General features: G+C 43.5%; 1 protein-coding gene across 1 annotated transcript in view; it reads left to right on the top strand.

Moving 5' to 3' along the window:
* npdc1b (neural proliferation, differentiation and control, 1b) overlaps positions 1-15,559 on the top strand; it is a 35,200-nt gene extending 19,641 nt beyond the window's left edge. Inside the window, exons 3-9 of the mRNA XM_061260512.1 lie at positions 6,352-6,444; positions 7,093-7,302; positions 7,659-7,725; positions 8,345-8,429; positions 9,442-9,521; positions 12,122-12,221; positions 12,380-15,559. Of these exons, the coding sequence (XP_061116496.1) occupies positions 6,352-6,444; positions 7,093-7,302; positions 7,659-7,725; positions 8,345-8,429; positions 9,442-9,521; positions 12,122-12,221; positions 12,380-12,451 (707 nt within the window). The 3' untranslated portion in view covers positions 12,452-15,559. The remainder of the gene's footprint in view (positions 1-6,351; positions 6,445-7,092; positions 7,303-7,658; positions 7,726-8,344; positions 8,430-9,441; positions 9,522-12,121; positions 12,222-12,379) is intronic.
* The last annotated feature ends 105 nt before the right edge of the window (positions 15,560-15,664 follow it).

Below are 15,664 nucleotides of genomic sequence, written 5' to 3'. Positions count from 1 at the left end.
CATGCACAGGGTTTAGGGTTGTCTTTCAGAATCCTCTTTACCCCTTTAAAGCCAGTTAAAATGTATGCAAGGCACAGAAACTACACAATTAGAATTACTGCTAAAAGTCTGAATAAATATACTGCCACTTGTTGGGGTCAAATTGGTCTCAGTTGTTCATAAAAGGGGAGTTAGATGTCGATACCAGATGTCGGGGAAAACATTTTCTCTACAGGACTTCTCCTGTTCAGTCTCTCTACCTTTTTATGGCTTAACCACACAACAGTAGTGTTGCCAAAGCAAATGCTTAAGTCAACTGTAAAGCAATGAGTCAACAACAATAACTATATCAACAGTTCTAATGTAAACAATAGGGTACTTGGATAACAGCTTGGAGAGGGGGTTTATTAACAAATTACATAAAACAGTAATAAAGTAGATACATTACGATAAATATTACAATACAGTCCAAAATATCTGAGGAACAATATGATGCCTGCTTAGTTTATTTGAATTTAGGGAGGGATATTTCAAAAGGAAATTAATATTTTTAATTCAGTTCTGTATATTTTCCACGAGGCATGGGAAAGTTTCCCCCCCGTCTCTCTCATGTGGAAAGTCATGAATAATGTATCAGGGGAGTGCAGTGGAAGACTAAGTGAAGTGTACACTAGCTGGCATTCAGGAATGTGAAGCCTTTCAAACACAGCTGTACAGTTGTGCAGCTCTGGCTGACACATAAATATATGTATTTATGCGTATGTCTGTTTCCATGTAGGTGTTTGTATTTGTGTTCATAATTTACCACAGAATGGAGAAGCTTGTGTACACTATCCACTGGATTTAGAAAATGAATTGAATTGAATTTCAATTAAATTCAACTGATGATAGTAGGTCTTTAAAATTGGCCTGTGTGTGTGTGTGTTATGACCTCCATCGTAAGCTTTTTAAGTTGTGCATCTTACTCATGCTAAATGCATGAGTATGTCCACTTCCAATTTGCCTGAGATTGGCAATTTCTGCTTCCTTTGAAAAGGCTGCCAGGTGTATTGTTCAAGGTAGACTAGCTCTGCAAACCTTTGTGTCTGTGACTGGATTAGTGATTGCTTCGACTGAATGTTATATGACCGGAGTTTTGTTTGACTTTCGATTCTCGCCTAGCCCTTTTGATTTGTTTGCTGTTTGGATTTTGTGTATGACCACTGCCTCGTCTTTTTCGACTCTGACTCTTGCCTAGCCCCTTTTGATTTGTTTGCCGTTGGGCTTTTGACCCTTGCTTCATCCTTTATGACTCTTGATTCTTGCCGAGCACTTCCCTATCCTTTACTCTGTCATGGCCTGACCCTAGACCTGGTCGTACCTGTGTGTGTGTGTGTCCATGCGTGTGTGTGAGTGTGGGTGTGCATGCATTCATGCATCTGTGTGTGTGGGTGTGCGTATTTGGGTGTGTGTGTGCATGTGTGGTGTGCGTGTGTGGGTGGGTGTGGGTGTGTGTTTGTCCATGTACGCGCGTGTACTGCAGCTTGGATTTAATCCTTTAATGGATCCAAGAGCCGCAGTGTAGGATGCTGGACCGGATAATCCCACTCTACCACTCTACTAGCACCACAGTACAGATTGAAGGCACATAATACTGGATGCGATAAATTATATAATGTGTGTGTGTTTTTGTACATACAGTATGCACAAGGTCTGTATTCTCCTCTCAGCACTGTATGCACCTCGTATTGGCTGCCAATGACATCACAGGCCCATACTTCATCTCATTGGTTGTCTAGATTTGCTTTCATATGCCTGTGTGGGAGGCTGGTGTTCCCTCAGTCCAATTTATGAGAGAGAGGGTGGGAGGACAGAGACGGAGAGCAGAGGCAGGGGGAAATACCATAAAACAGAGAGAGGGAGAGACGGAGAAAGAGAGCACACAACAGAAAGTCACATAAAACCCAGCTGTATTAAAGCCATAAAATGTGACCCTTTTACAAAAGCACTATTTGGTAGCCAGAATACAGGCTGAATTGACTGTGTAAGACGTTTTTATGGCTGACAACAGCCCCCGTCATCTGCCCATGTTCCACCCTGCTGTATGTGGAGATAACTGTGTTACTCTGACAAAGCTAACCCCTTATTTTATGTAAGCTACAAACACAGCCCTCACAGGGAAATATTATGTACAAATGTATTCAAACAGGGAGGCAAACAGAGAGGTTTTTCTCATCCGAAACTGAGAAGCAGTGGGGCTATACAACAACAGTAATCGTGAATCACAAGTGAGGTTTAATGTGATGCCTTTCATAAAATGTATCGATCTCAAAGCAATGAGTTGGCAGGGGACTGTTCTCTGCCACCACAAATCAGTATTCCCCCTAGGTAATGCCTGGCAGCCATTTTGTGGCCATTTCTCAGATTCTATTTGCTGACGTGGAAAAAGAAACCTTTAATTAATCAGATAACTGGAAGTTTCTCTAGGACACTTGGGACTGTCCCACGACAGAGAGTCATCTGATAGATAGTCTCTTTAGCAGCAACCCTGTGGCTGTGCTAGAACATAGTGAACACTGCCCCCTTCTGGCACAAACAACACCACCTCCAGCACGAACCTGTATTTTGCTGCTCCTTTAAAATACTGACCAAGCCTGACCCTGCTTATCCATGCTATGGTTCTCCCTGTAAATGGTAAAAATGGTAAATGGTGGCATTTATACAAAGCGCTGTACAATTGATGGTTCTCTCACACACCGACGGCGATTGGCTGCCATGCAAGGCGCCGACCAGCTCGTCAGGAGCATTTGGGGGTTAGGCGTCTTGCTCAGAAACACTTCGACACAGCCCGGGCAGGGGATCAAACCGGCAACCCTCCGATTGCCAGACGACTGCTCTTACTGCCTGAGCCATGTCGCCCCTGTGTTTGCGTGGGTTTCCTCTGGGTGCTCCAGTTTCCTCCTCCTCCCTGAACTTGTTCTAACTTTACCACCCGAGTCCTGCATAGATCAAAGGCCAGGGGCGTTAGACTGAATCTCTAAGCGGTTTCGATTTTTCTCCCCCCCCCCCCCCCCCCTCTAACAAGCGAGGCCGGATTGATCCACTTCTCTTGCCTCAGACTATCTGATTGAATTTCTCCTTCAGAGGGACATGGGGCTAGTGCTGCTTATTTCATAGTTGTACAAACAGGCCCTTTTGGAACTTAGATTTGGGCTGGTGCATTATTTGGGAGGGTATAATTCCAAAAAAAAATACAATTTGGTATGTCGGTCTATTGCCTTGCAAGTGACTTGTAGAGAATGAGGGGCTGATGTCATTGAGCATTTTCTGGAGAAGGGAATCCTGGGTAATGCTCTTGTCCTTAGCCATACTATCCTGCTCATGTGTCTTGTCTGGTGACAGAGATGTTTATTTCCCCTCTCTGGTCGTGGTTGCCATGGTGATGGTTGTTCATTCATGATTCTGTAGCCCCACCCCCTCCACCCACACAGTCAGAGCTGTGCTCTGCATTGCAAGCTGACCTAGCCACCCACTCACTCGCTAGCACGCACTGCACCAAGCACGGACACGCACACACTGCACCAAGATTACACACTGCACTAACACAGGCGCACACATACACACACACAGCGAAAACAACACACACACTTTTGCCACCTGCACCATTCACCAAACACGCACTTGCATATATGCACTGCTCCTCACTTTTACACACCACATGATCCCACAGAAGCCCCACACACGCATCTAGTACATACACCAAACGATCCCTCTCACTCCCTCACTCTCGCTCTCCCCCATTGTGATGCACACACATACACGACCAGAAAATGGGCAGTCGTTAACACGCAGACACACAGTGGCAGGAGGAGGGCAGGTCTAGACGCAACATTAAAGTGTGTTCCTCATCAGCATGCTGGAGCAGAGCTCTGTGATTAACACCCTGATGGTTACGCAGCGCTGGTCAACCTAGTCACAATCCAACCTAGCCAGGTATGAGCCGGGTATGAGCTGGACAACCAGCAAGTGCTGGTAGCTTGTCTGAGCTGGTAGCTGGTCACCAGCGACATAGCTTGAGCTGGTCAAACTATGTCAAGCTGCCAGCTGATCTGAACTGGTCAACCAAATAAACCATGTTGAGCTGGGAGCTGGTCTCAACTGGTCAACCAGCTACAGCTTCAAAACCTACCGAAGCTGTTTTTGTTTAGCAGGTGAGTGCTCCAGTCAGGTAACTCCAGCTGTACATGGAATGAGTGGCCCTCGCACTGTCATTACGTCTCTGAGTAAGCCACGCTAATCTGCATGGGGATTGGAATGAATGCACATTTATGTATGTGACAAAGAACAGGTTTTTTCGTGGCAAGACTACCTTGACATGGGGTTAAGGCACGACAGTTTGGAGCTGGTGATGTTACTTGGTATTTGGATAAGTGCATGATCTTTAGAGTTAGCTTTGGATTTGAGAATGTGGTGGACAGGGGTGTTTGTATTGGAACTGAACTTGACAGGCTAGGACAAAGCAACTGGATTGGAGAGTATGAGTTATAAGATCATTATTTGTATCTGGACCAGTGCCTTGCTTCTTTTGCTCAGAGCAGCATTGCTTATAGTCACCACAGGGGGGCAGCGGTAGCCTTTGTTCATTGTTTACCGTTCAACATGAGTGATTCTCTGCTGAATTCAGTCAGTCATAGCATGTCACAATGAAATCATCATTTCACTGTTTCTTTACTAAATAAATAACTCTCATTATATTTATTTTCAGAAATGATTCTTCCCTGCCAAAGCATACCATGAGCATCTTTAACTACATGCTTTTGTCTCAAAGGGCATGCATTACATTACATTACATTACATTATTGGCATTTGGCAGACGCTCTTATCCCGACGTACAACAAAGTGCATACCCATAACCAGGGATAAGTTCGCTGATGCCATATGGTGTGGACCTTGTCTGGTCTTATTTGGAAACAGCTGTATTTCAGTATTTTGACTGTTTTCCCTGAGATCCAAAGCAGCGTGCAGTGTGAGATAATTGACTGTTTACTTTTGATTGTGTTTGTTTGTTGGTTGTTTCTTTGTGTGTGCACACCCCCGTTCCGCCCAGGAAAACAGGGAGAGGTGATGCATAATTAGAGATCTGCTACTGAAAAGCTGCAATCAACCAGATGCTGGGGGTCACATGACCACCCTGCTGGGATGCTCTTACTGAAGCACTGTGTGCAGTGTTTAAAAAGCACTGAGCAAATAATAAACACACAACACCACACGTACACACACAACCTCACACGCATGTGTATGCACACACATGCGCGCACATAGACACATGCACGCACACACACACACACACGTGCGCGCACACACACACACGCATGTGCACACAGACACACATACTCACACACTTCACCTTCCAAGTGTTCTTGCAGTCTCCACACCATGCAAATGCATTTTCATAACTTCTGCTTTCTCTCAAACAAAACAATCAAGGGTGTATACCATAAAAAGTAGTTTGTCAGTTAACAGTATGTGGGGAATAAAAATGTTGAAAATAAAGTTATAACCGCACTGTTGGTTGACACTTCCATTCATTCAGAATAGCTCATTTTGAACCTCAATAGCTCACTTGTTTCAAAACCGATCTCAATGTCATTTTGCAGGTCTTCTACAATGGCAATACTGATTTTGTATTGCTACGTAGCACCATTTCTTTGTTATGAATACCCTTAAAAATTTCGCATTAAAACATTGACTATTCCTTACGTTTAGCAATGTTATGCAGTTATGCGTGCAGGTAACGTTAGTTTGACATTCCACAAGACGACAACAGACAGCAACCAGTCCTCACTCACTGTCCAAAGTGGCAAGCAAGCACTCAACTTGTGAAAACGTGTCCGATACAGTAAAGCAAGGGCGGCCAAAATGAGACCAGCTAAAAATTGTCTGCTACATACCAACACAGTTTGTGGGCAAGCTATGTTGAAAGCGTGATACAAGATATGTGGTCCCATATATGACACATGGGCAGGTTGGAAATAGAGCATGCTTTAGAAAAGTGCAAAATAAGTATATTGCCTCTCACTTTAATGTGCAAAATTGCCAATACACTTTACAGTGCACTACTCTAAGATTATTAATTCTTTGAGAGGTTTGAATCTTAAACAATCTGCCCAGTAGTGAGCACATGTTGTTTGACATACAGTAGGCATTATACATAGCTTTAGCAGTTGTCAGAGATCAGTACTGATGCCTTGGTGGAGAGCAGGCTAATGTTAGTGTTAGGGCTAATCAATTTAATTTCCTGTCTTTTGAGGCTTTCATCAAATGCAAACATTTCACTTAAAATATAGTTTTTTGTGATGAATTATTAATAAGCTGTGTTCTCTGTCATTATAGGCGCAATAAGCTCTCGCCCAGAGCTGGATGAAGAGATTGACTTCCTGTCCTCCATCATCTCTAAGCAACGGGGGTCAGAGGTCAAACAATCAGGTGAGGTCTTGTCTCTGTCAACCTGTGACGTTGATTCTTGGGATCAGGGGCTAATTTTACCTTTTTTCTCCCTACTGGTTTCATATCTTTCTCAGTTTTTTTCCATGTGGAAGGTATATTTGTTCAATGATTTGTGACAATTTTCACTGTAACAATATGTTAATACACCTTTTGACAAGCTGTCATCAGCAATGCTATGTACTTTGTCATACACACACACATACATACATACATACATAGTACATACAGAAATGTGCACATACTGTCTGATTATTATTTTCCATGTATCTGACACATTTTCATTGGAAAAAAGTATCTGGCTCTGTGGAAAAGCAGTGAACACTGAGGCAAAATGAGTACTCCCTACTTTTGAGGGAGGTGCTGGGGTGATATCATTATAATGTATATTATTTTGTGTGCAATTGTATTATTAACAGTTATATTTATAGTTATATTAACATAAACACATTTTGTTCCGTATACACATCCTTGTTTTATGTATATGATGCATGACTGTTTAATTGGATGCTTTGACTGTTTACTGCTGCGGTTTAGGTTACTGTTACTGTGTCAGGTTGCAAATTACCATAATGTCTGCAACGCTGTTTCAATACATATTGTTTTAAATCGAGAATTCCTCTTTCTTAGAACCTCAAAAGGCCCGCAAATCCAAGCAAGATGCCCCCAAACGGAAGACTGTCGCCCAAGTTACGACTTCCCCGGTTACTGTGGAGCCTCCCAAGACAACCACCACACCAGCTCCCCCCCTCCAGGCCACAGCCTCGGGTCAGCCCGAGGCCCGGGTGGATCCTGTGGCAGTCCCCGTCCCAAACCTGTCTAAGGACAGTCTTCTGGTCGGTGCGTATCCCTGTTAGGAAACCCTCAGTTAACTCATCCTAAGCAATTATATTTTGTATTAAAACTGGATAAATGTGAGATGGGGGGGCGCTGGGGAACTTGAGTTGGCACCTTTGATTACACTTAATAATTTAAAGGATGGCAGTCCAGTACACAGGCCAGTTTGATTGGCCGGCTAATGCCTTTTGGCATGGGGTTAAAAAATATCTGTGATTTCATTGAGATTAAAGAGAGAGCGTGGTTCATTTTTTGCACTGCATGAACTTCCAGTTTAGGTTAACTTTATGACTGGCTTTTAGGTGTATGTAGCCCCGGCCTGTTTCACTCCTTCATTCTGTCTGTCTATCTGTGTGCAGTTATGATTGGTGTGTGTATCGTCGTTGGAACAGTTTCCTTGATCTTGGCCGGTGTTTGTTGGGTCAGGTAAGTAACACAGAAATACCAAATTTAAATTTGTTTGTTTATTCTGTGTAGCTCGAGCTTAGTCCTGTTATCATTGCACATGCTCTGCTTGGTTTAGGATTGGGTAGTATCTAGGATATTGCTATTTTTGGGAATTGTTGGCCTGGTACTGGTATTCTGGTGTGCTTTTGAAAATGACTCTGTGAACATCTCTGTTGCTGCAATTATTTATTATCTAGCTATAAAACTGAAAACCTTTAGAAGCTCTCCCTGCACAAACTTGGACTCCATGTAAAATATGCATTTAAGATGTTCTTTACCCTTGAGGAGTGCTTTTAAGTGGATTTTGAGCCACACAGTTGATACCTCTGCTATTGAACTGCGTACATAAATAGTTTGCTTTTTGGCAGAGCTCAGCTTTGCATGACTTTGTGAGGCTTCTCAAGGGTGTTTTTTTACTTTTTTTGACCAGTATTGCTGTACATTAGCCTGAGGGATTGTAGCCACATACCTTAGAGTTTGCGTTTTCAACAGATATGCTTAATTGGCCCTTGCCAATTTGAGCTCAGACTGGATGGTGCATCCGTCTTATGTTTCATAATGCGTATCACACTAAAAGCAATGGTGTCACCCCAACTAGATTACAGAGGGAGATGCACCTGGCCCAGAAGGTGGAGTACCCAGCATTCAACGTGATGGCGCCCCACTCCTTTGACAATACATTGGTGAGTACAACAGACAGCTGAAGAGAGAGCATGTTGCACTATTACAAAAATCATTACAACTCGAGTTCTATAAAAGTGAGGCGGCTGATGGGGATATTGATGGTAGTGAGTAACCGGGCAGTGTGAAGTATAGCCTCATTCAGTTCAGTTCAGTGCAATTAAACTTTTTTAATTGCTATGACTTAAATGGGCGGCACGGATGGTGCAGTGGGTAGCACTGCCGCCTCACAGCAAGGAGGTCCTGGGTTCGAATCCCCGTCGGCCGGGGCCTCTCTGTGCGGAGTTTGCATGTTCTCCCCGTGTCTGCGTGGGTTTCCTCCGGGTACTCCGGTTTCCTCCCACAGTCCAAAGACATGCAGGTTAGGCTGATTGGAGAGTCTAAATTGCCCGTAGGTATGAGTGTGTGAGTGAATGGTGTGTGTGCCCTGCGATGGACTGGCGACCTGTCCGGGGTGTATTCCTGCCTTTCGCCCAATGTATGCTGGGATAGGCTCCAGCCCCCCTGCGACCCTGTTCAGGATAAGCGGGTTAAGATAATGGATGGATGGATGGATGGATGGATGACTTAAATGTACACAATATGATACACAGTCGATTTAAATAATATTATGAGTATTTGTATGCCGCCATCTTGACTTACCCTGGGAGCCAGCCCACGTTATATTAGCATAAATGAGTAGGGGCAGTGAGCCAAAAGTGTGAACAGAAATATGAAGTCACTTAATAGGGTGTTAGGCCACCATGTGTGATGTGTGGAGGTGTTGCAGCATAGAGTCTGCAGGAGAACTCTGCCATTTTTCCACAATAACAACTGGTGTTGGGGTGGTGAAAGTAGAAAACACTACTTCAGGAATGGCTCCAGAATACCCATAAATGTGTATATAATGTTCATGATGAACACAGCCACCAAAAATAGTTCAGGCACTGTAAAAAGAATAATACATGGGTTTTATGTAAAGAAGTCACTTCCCTTCCACTCTTTAACCTTTGACCTGTGACCTCTCACCTCCAGCCAGGTGATAAGAAGCTGGCTCACAGTGCCCAAATGTATCACTACCAGCATCAGAAGCAGCAGATGTTGTCCCTGGAGAAGTGAGTTTCTCTCTCTCTTTTTCCTTTGCCATCCCACCCTTATCCATCCTTCATTACCAGCACACCTGTGCACTCCTGCTCTAAATCTAAATCAACACAGAATATGAATGAATGGACAAGCTTGTGCTTTCATTTCCGCACACAATACGAAAAGTTGAGAGCACTCGTGAAGTCCGTTTGGATCCTACTAAAAGACCGATATCCGAAAATGTTGATGATTATATGCATATCAGAAAATATGAAAATATGAGGCTTAATGTTACTGCTAAAGAAATACCACACATAATTGAATTAATAATCTTAGTTACATTTGCTGCAAGTTTGACATGCTCGGAGGGTATGAAGTTTCAAAAGTGAGTAACCATGAAGCTGATAACCATGAAGCTGTTTGTTGAACTGACCGTTTATAAAGTACACATTCCTATATAAATAGTGTATTAAGTAATCAGTATTTCTTGCTCCGTATGTATTTGGCTGGGGTGAATCCACGTAGGATCTTAATAATTTATTGGCAGTGGTCTGCAATTTCAATTTTCTGACTGAGTGGGCAATCTAAGGTGCCGGACCTGAGCTTTGGATCAGGGAGCAAGGAAGTATCACTGTAGGAGCTTTAGTTTTAATGGAAGCTTCTCCCTCTTCTTTCTGACCCTGTGACTTTCCATGTCTCCGTGTTTTCCTGTCTCTAACCCGTAACTCTAACTCGCTGCTAAAAAAACCTACTCTGGATCCCTCCATCATCCAGAACTACCGCCCGGTATCTCTTCTTCCTTTCCTTTCTAAAACTATAGAACGAGCCGCTTCTACTCAACTTTCTTCTTTCTTTTCTAACAACAACCTGCTAGATCCCCATCAGTCTGGCTTCAGATCGGGCCACTCGACAGAGACTGCGCTCCTCTCCGTCAGTGAGTCACTCCATGCTGCACGAGCAGCCTCCCTCTCCTCTGTCCTCATTCTCCTAGATCTCTCTGCTGCCTTCGACACTGTGGACCACTCCATCCTCCTGTCTGCCCTGTCAGCAACGGGCATCTGTGGCACAGCCCTGGACTGGATTGAGTCCTACCTCTCTGGTCGCTCCTTCCAGGTTGCCTGGGCTGGTTCGGTATCGACACCTCGGCCCCTCGCCACAGGAGTTCCCTAGGGCTCAGTCCTAGGCCCACTTATTTTTTCTCTTTACACTCGCTCCCTTGGCCCTGTGATCACTGCACATGGGCTATCCTACCACTGCTACGCGGACGATACCCAACTCTTCGTCTTGTTCCCGCCGTCTGATACGCAGGTTTCAGCCCGTATCTCTGCTTGCCTGAGGGACATCCAGAGCTGGATGGACAACCACCATCTAAAGCTCAACCCAGGCAAGACTGAAATGATATTCATCCCTGCTAAAACCTCTCCCCATCTGGATCTCTCCATTTCCCTCGGGGATACCACACTCACGCCGTCACCCAGTGCAAGGAACCTCGGTGTGGTGATGGACAGCAGACTGTCCCTTTCCGAGAACATTGCAGCAGTGACCCGGTCTTGCAGGTTCTTCCTATACAACATATGAAGAATCCGCCCCTTTCTCACCCCCTACTCGACCCAGCTCCTGGTCCAAGCGATGGTTCTGTCCCGCCTGGACTACTGCAATTCCCTCTTGGCTGGCCTCCCAGCGTCCGCCATCAGACCCCTCCAACTCATCCAGAATGCAGCAGCTCGTCTGGTCTTCAACCTTCCCAAATACTCACACATCACCCCCCTGCTTACTTCCCTCCACTGGCTGCCTGTCATGGCTCGCATCAAATTCAAAACATTGGTGCTAGCCTTCCAAGCAGTTAAAGGGTCTTCCCCAGCTTACCTACAAAAAATCTTCAGACTCTACACCCCTGCCAGACCTCTTCGTTCAGCCTCCACAGGCCGCTTGGCACCTCCCCCTCTCCGAACCTCCACCTCACGCTCACGACTACTGTCTGTTCTGGCTCCACGGTGGTGGAACGAACTCCCCGTTGAGGTCAGAACTGTAGAATCTCTCCCCACCTTCAAGCGCAAGCTGAAGACACACCTCTTCAAGCAGCACCTCTCCCCGTCCCTCCCTACCTCCCTGTGAACCTTAATTGTTGTCTCTGTGATGTGCTTTGTGTATCGGTATTTTTAGTTGGCTAGGTAAGCAGTGTTTGGATAGTTCACTTTGGTCACTTTTGCTCTGTTTGTTTGTTTATTTGTTCTCAAAAAAAAAGAAAAAAAAAGGCCCTCGTCCTTATCTTTGTTGTACAGGTAGCAGTTGAAATTGTACTTCCCTCTAGGGTCTTTCAGCGAACTTATCCCTGGTTATGGGTATGCACTTTGTTGTACGTCGCTCTGGATAAGAGCGTCTGCCAAATGCCAATAATGTAATGTAATGTAATATGGCTGCTCTCCTGTCGTCACTGATGTAGGCCTACATGGGAGAATTGTCCCTCAGGTTCTTGGCAACAGAGCGAGCCATGGCTATAATAGCGGTGTCTGCCTGTTCATACTCGCCCCGATGTTCAAAATGTAAACATATATAAAATTGTAGAACTTATTTATAGCTGGAATTCTACTATCCTAAAAATGATTACTTTCTTTTCTTTTGCTTTTCTCAGACACAGAGATGAACCCAAGATCCCCGACTCAGGAACCACATCGGATGAGGAGAACGAGGACGGAGATTTCACCGTGTATGAATGCCCGGGACTGGCTCCGGTGAGTGACCTGGAAGAGCCCGGAATGCTGCCATGAGACATGTCTAAGAGAGCTTAAACTCCACTCTAACTGTCATATTACAGTTCAGCTTGTCCTGGAGACACTGTTACGCTGCTTGTCTTGTTTCTACTCTTTACTCTGTTTCTGTCTTTCTCTAGACTGGAGAGATGGAGGTGAAGAATCCTCTCTTTGACGATTCCACTCTACACACCCAGAGGAACCACAAGTAACTTGCACAGATCAGACACACCCACACACACGCACGCATACACACACACACACACACACACACACACACACACACATATACACACACAGCCTTTTTCCAGTTCTTTCTGAGATGGAAGCCCCTGTCCCACCAGCCTCTCCAGATGGGTCTACATGGACATTAACAGAAAAGATGAATCAATGAAGCTGTGGAAAGGATAAGGGGGAGCGGACTGTGAACAGAAGTGCACGTGCTCAGAGACACTGGGTCACACCAGGGGTTACTTTTGAAGATCTCTGTGGTTACCCTGCATAATTCCTTAATGTGGGAAACTCACTGAGCCATAGGCAGTACCACTATCAACACTTTGCATTTATATTCCTGTTTTATTTTGATTTTTTGTTGTTGCTGTTTATGCTGCTGCTCGAGTGAGACTTTTTTGGCACCAGAGTTCTGGCATATATTTTATCTAACTATCTTTCTCTCTCACTCTCTCTTTTTCTTTCAGTCATCTGACAGTTTCTCATGCAGATGCGCATCTACATATTTACACATTCACTCTCTCTCACTCACGCACACTCACACACACACACATTCACTCAGTCAGACATTTACATATACTTTCTCTTTCTCACTGTGTAATATGAATGTTTTCCCAACAACCACAAGACAAAAACAGGCCTTACTTGCTACCAAAGGGCATGTTTCATGTGCCCACTCACAACCTTGCAGAGTGTGCTGACGAACGGGGTGTGAACAGCCATCACCTACACCCTGTGTTGTCAGAATGTATTCAGTTAGATCTCTGTTGCTTTGCACACCTCTCCCCTGAGCCCTACAACAAAAAACATAAACGTTGTTTCTTCCAAAATATACCAAGCTGTATACTTGAGTGTATGGAAGTAAGGGACAGGTTCATTTTTACTTTCTTGAATTTTCTTTTCACTTTCAAGGACCCTTTTGTGAATCTGACCTACATTTTGTTAGCCACACACCATCCATGTAAAACCTAGAAGCAGAATTGTCCCCTTCTTGAAGTGTGAAGGGTCTGTTGTCATTATATGGCCAAGTCCTCTGAAGTTCACCAGAGGAAAATGAGGCCACAGTTAATGTTACGTGCATTCCATACACCTCTTTTTTGTGGTTCTGTCTGCTGCAATGAACGTCACAGCTCATAAATAGAGCCGTCTGCATAACTTCTGTATGTCCTTCTTACCAAATAGTGCAGTTTGGCTAGTTGGTATTTTGACATAAAATGTGATGGGTTTTAATATTTTTCTTGTACTGTATGTGCACACAATAACCCATTAAGAGATAGTATGTAATAGGCATTTATTGTATCAGTCAGTAAGGTTTCTATGCATGACTTTATTAAGGTGTGTTAAGAAGAGGGAAATATATAAAGATTTTATCATAATTATTAAATATGGGGTCCGTGCTTCAAGTTTCATACGGTGTGAAGGTTTAGAAATCTTGATCAGATGTGCTACGTTTAATTCTTACTTGAATTACATTTTGAAAGAATTCCAAAATACTCACAGAACTTGCAAATACAAAGCTTTATATTGTGTAAATGTCACAAATTGTATATTGCTTGTTCCTGTCTATCTGGACCCTTTATTTAATGTAAATACATCATGATAATATTTAGAGGATGGAACATGTCACCAATCTATGTGTTTGTACTGTACATACTCCTCTGTCCTGTGTCTCTGGTTGATGTTCCAGGTTAATTAAACCATGTTTATTTTTTATTTTTTTCATTTTATTTTATTTTCTGTTTGTTTTGACTGAAGTCCTTTAAAAGATGCAGACACTCACTGCTCTCTCAGGAACACTGCTGGTAGTAGTGCCTCTCTACTGTTCTCTCTGGTCAACTACTCACATCTATACATATCTTATACATAATGAAAAACTGGATTCAGCCATGGGCACTTCATGCAAACATTGGTCTTTAGTTGGGAAAACTGGTCATACCTTGCAATGTGCCAAGTGGACAGCAATAGGCACGGTTTTCAAAAACCCGCAGCAGACCAACCAAAATTAACACTTGTTGTCCTCTTTGTAAGGAATCATTTTGCAGTTTGGTGGGTTTGGTTCAAATTACAATAACGTATTTTGGCTCTGCTGATTACTGTTTAATTTTCTCATTGACATCTCTCTGATATTCTCCCAAAAATTAAGGTCCATTGTTGACCATGAGAGGCAGATTTGAAAAAACCCTAGATCACAGTCAAGACAATCTTACAGCTCTCCCAGAAGGGTCTCAAGAGATCACCCTGAATGATGCTTCAAATGCATTCATGAGGAGGTCTGCAGCCTTCCCTTTATGTAAATTAAAAACTGCAATCCCAGTGTCACCATGTTACACTTAACCTAACACTGAAAAGAGCTGGGGTTCTGCAGATGTTAAAACCCAATCACTGCTGGCCAACTTCCTTCAGATCAGAAAACATCCAAGTCACTAACTTTATATCCTTGGTTTTGACAGGGGAGGTCAGTCCACTCAGTTTGGATCAACCCCAAACCTCTTTCCCATCCCCTCTTCCTGTCCTTTGTACCTATAAAGGTGTGAGTCAGGAGTGGAAGGGTAGAAACATCAGCCAAAGGAAGTAGACTTAAATAGACTTGAGGGCTAATCAAACCTTTTCATGTTTTTTTTAAATCAATCTAATGAATAAGTAGCTGTTGGTCTGGTCTGGTGAAGTCTGGGGAATTATGAAGAAAGTTCTAGAAGAGCAAAATATTTCTGAGGATTGGATGCACTTGATTTTGGATGGGGTGCAGAGGACCTTTGCATATCTGGATATATAACTGCTTATGGAGTATTACATTGTTTGCACAATGTTGTCTGTGGTACTTAAGGGGGCAAGTGTGTGAAATATGTTGACCAGGCATGTGGGGGAAAGACAGGTACCTCAGTTTATCTGAAAACCTGCCTCAGCAACGCTGTTCTCATGACTGTTCCAGTCCAATCTGTTACCATCGGCAGTCCTGTCCATGAGGCTAGGAGATTTATTTTTTCAGTTATTTTACTGTTGGGACTTGACCTGCATGTTGACATGGAAAGACATTATAAAGAAAGTATAAAGATGAAAATGAAATAAATATTTATATTATCTTAAAAATATTTAAACTGTACTGTTTTTATTTCAAAAAAATAGATGTCAATAACAAGTATATACAGTAGTGTAAAATACACATTATGCAGAATTTTTCGACATGAACCAGCAGG

Source organism: Conger conger, chromosome 11 (assembly GCF_963514075.1).
Source record: "Conger conger chromosome 11, fConCon1.1, whole genome shotgun sequence".
NCBI classification, from domain to species: domain Eukaryota; kingdom Metazoa; phylum Chordata; class Actinopteri; order Anguilliformes; family Congridae; genus Conger; species Conger conger.
This window is presented reverse-complemented; position numbering and strand designations above follow the sequence as displayed.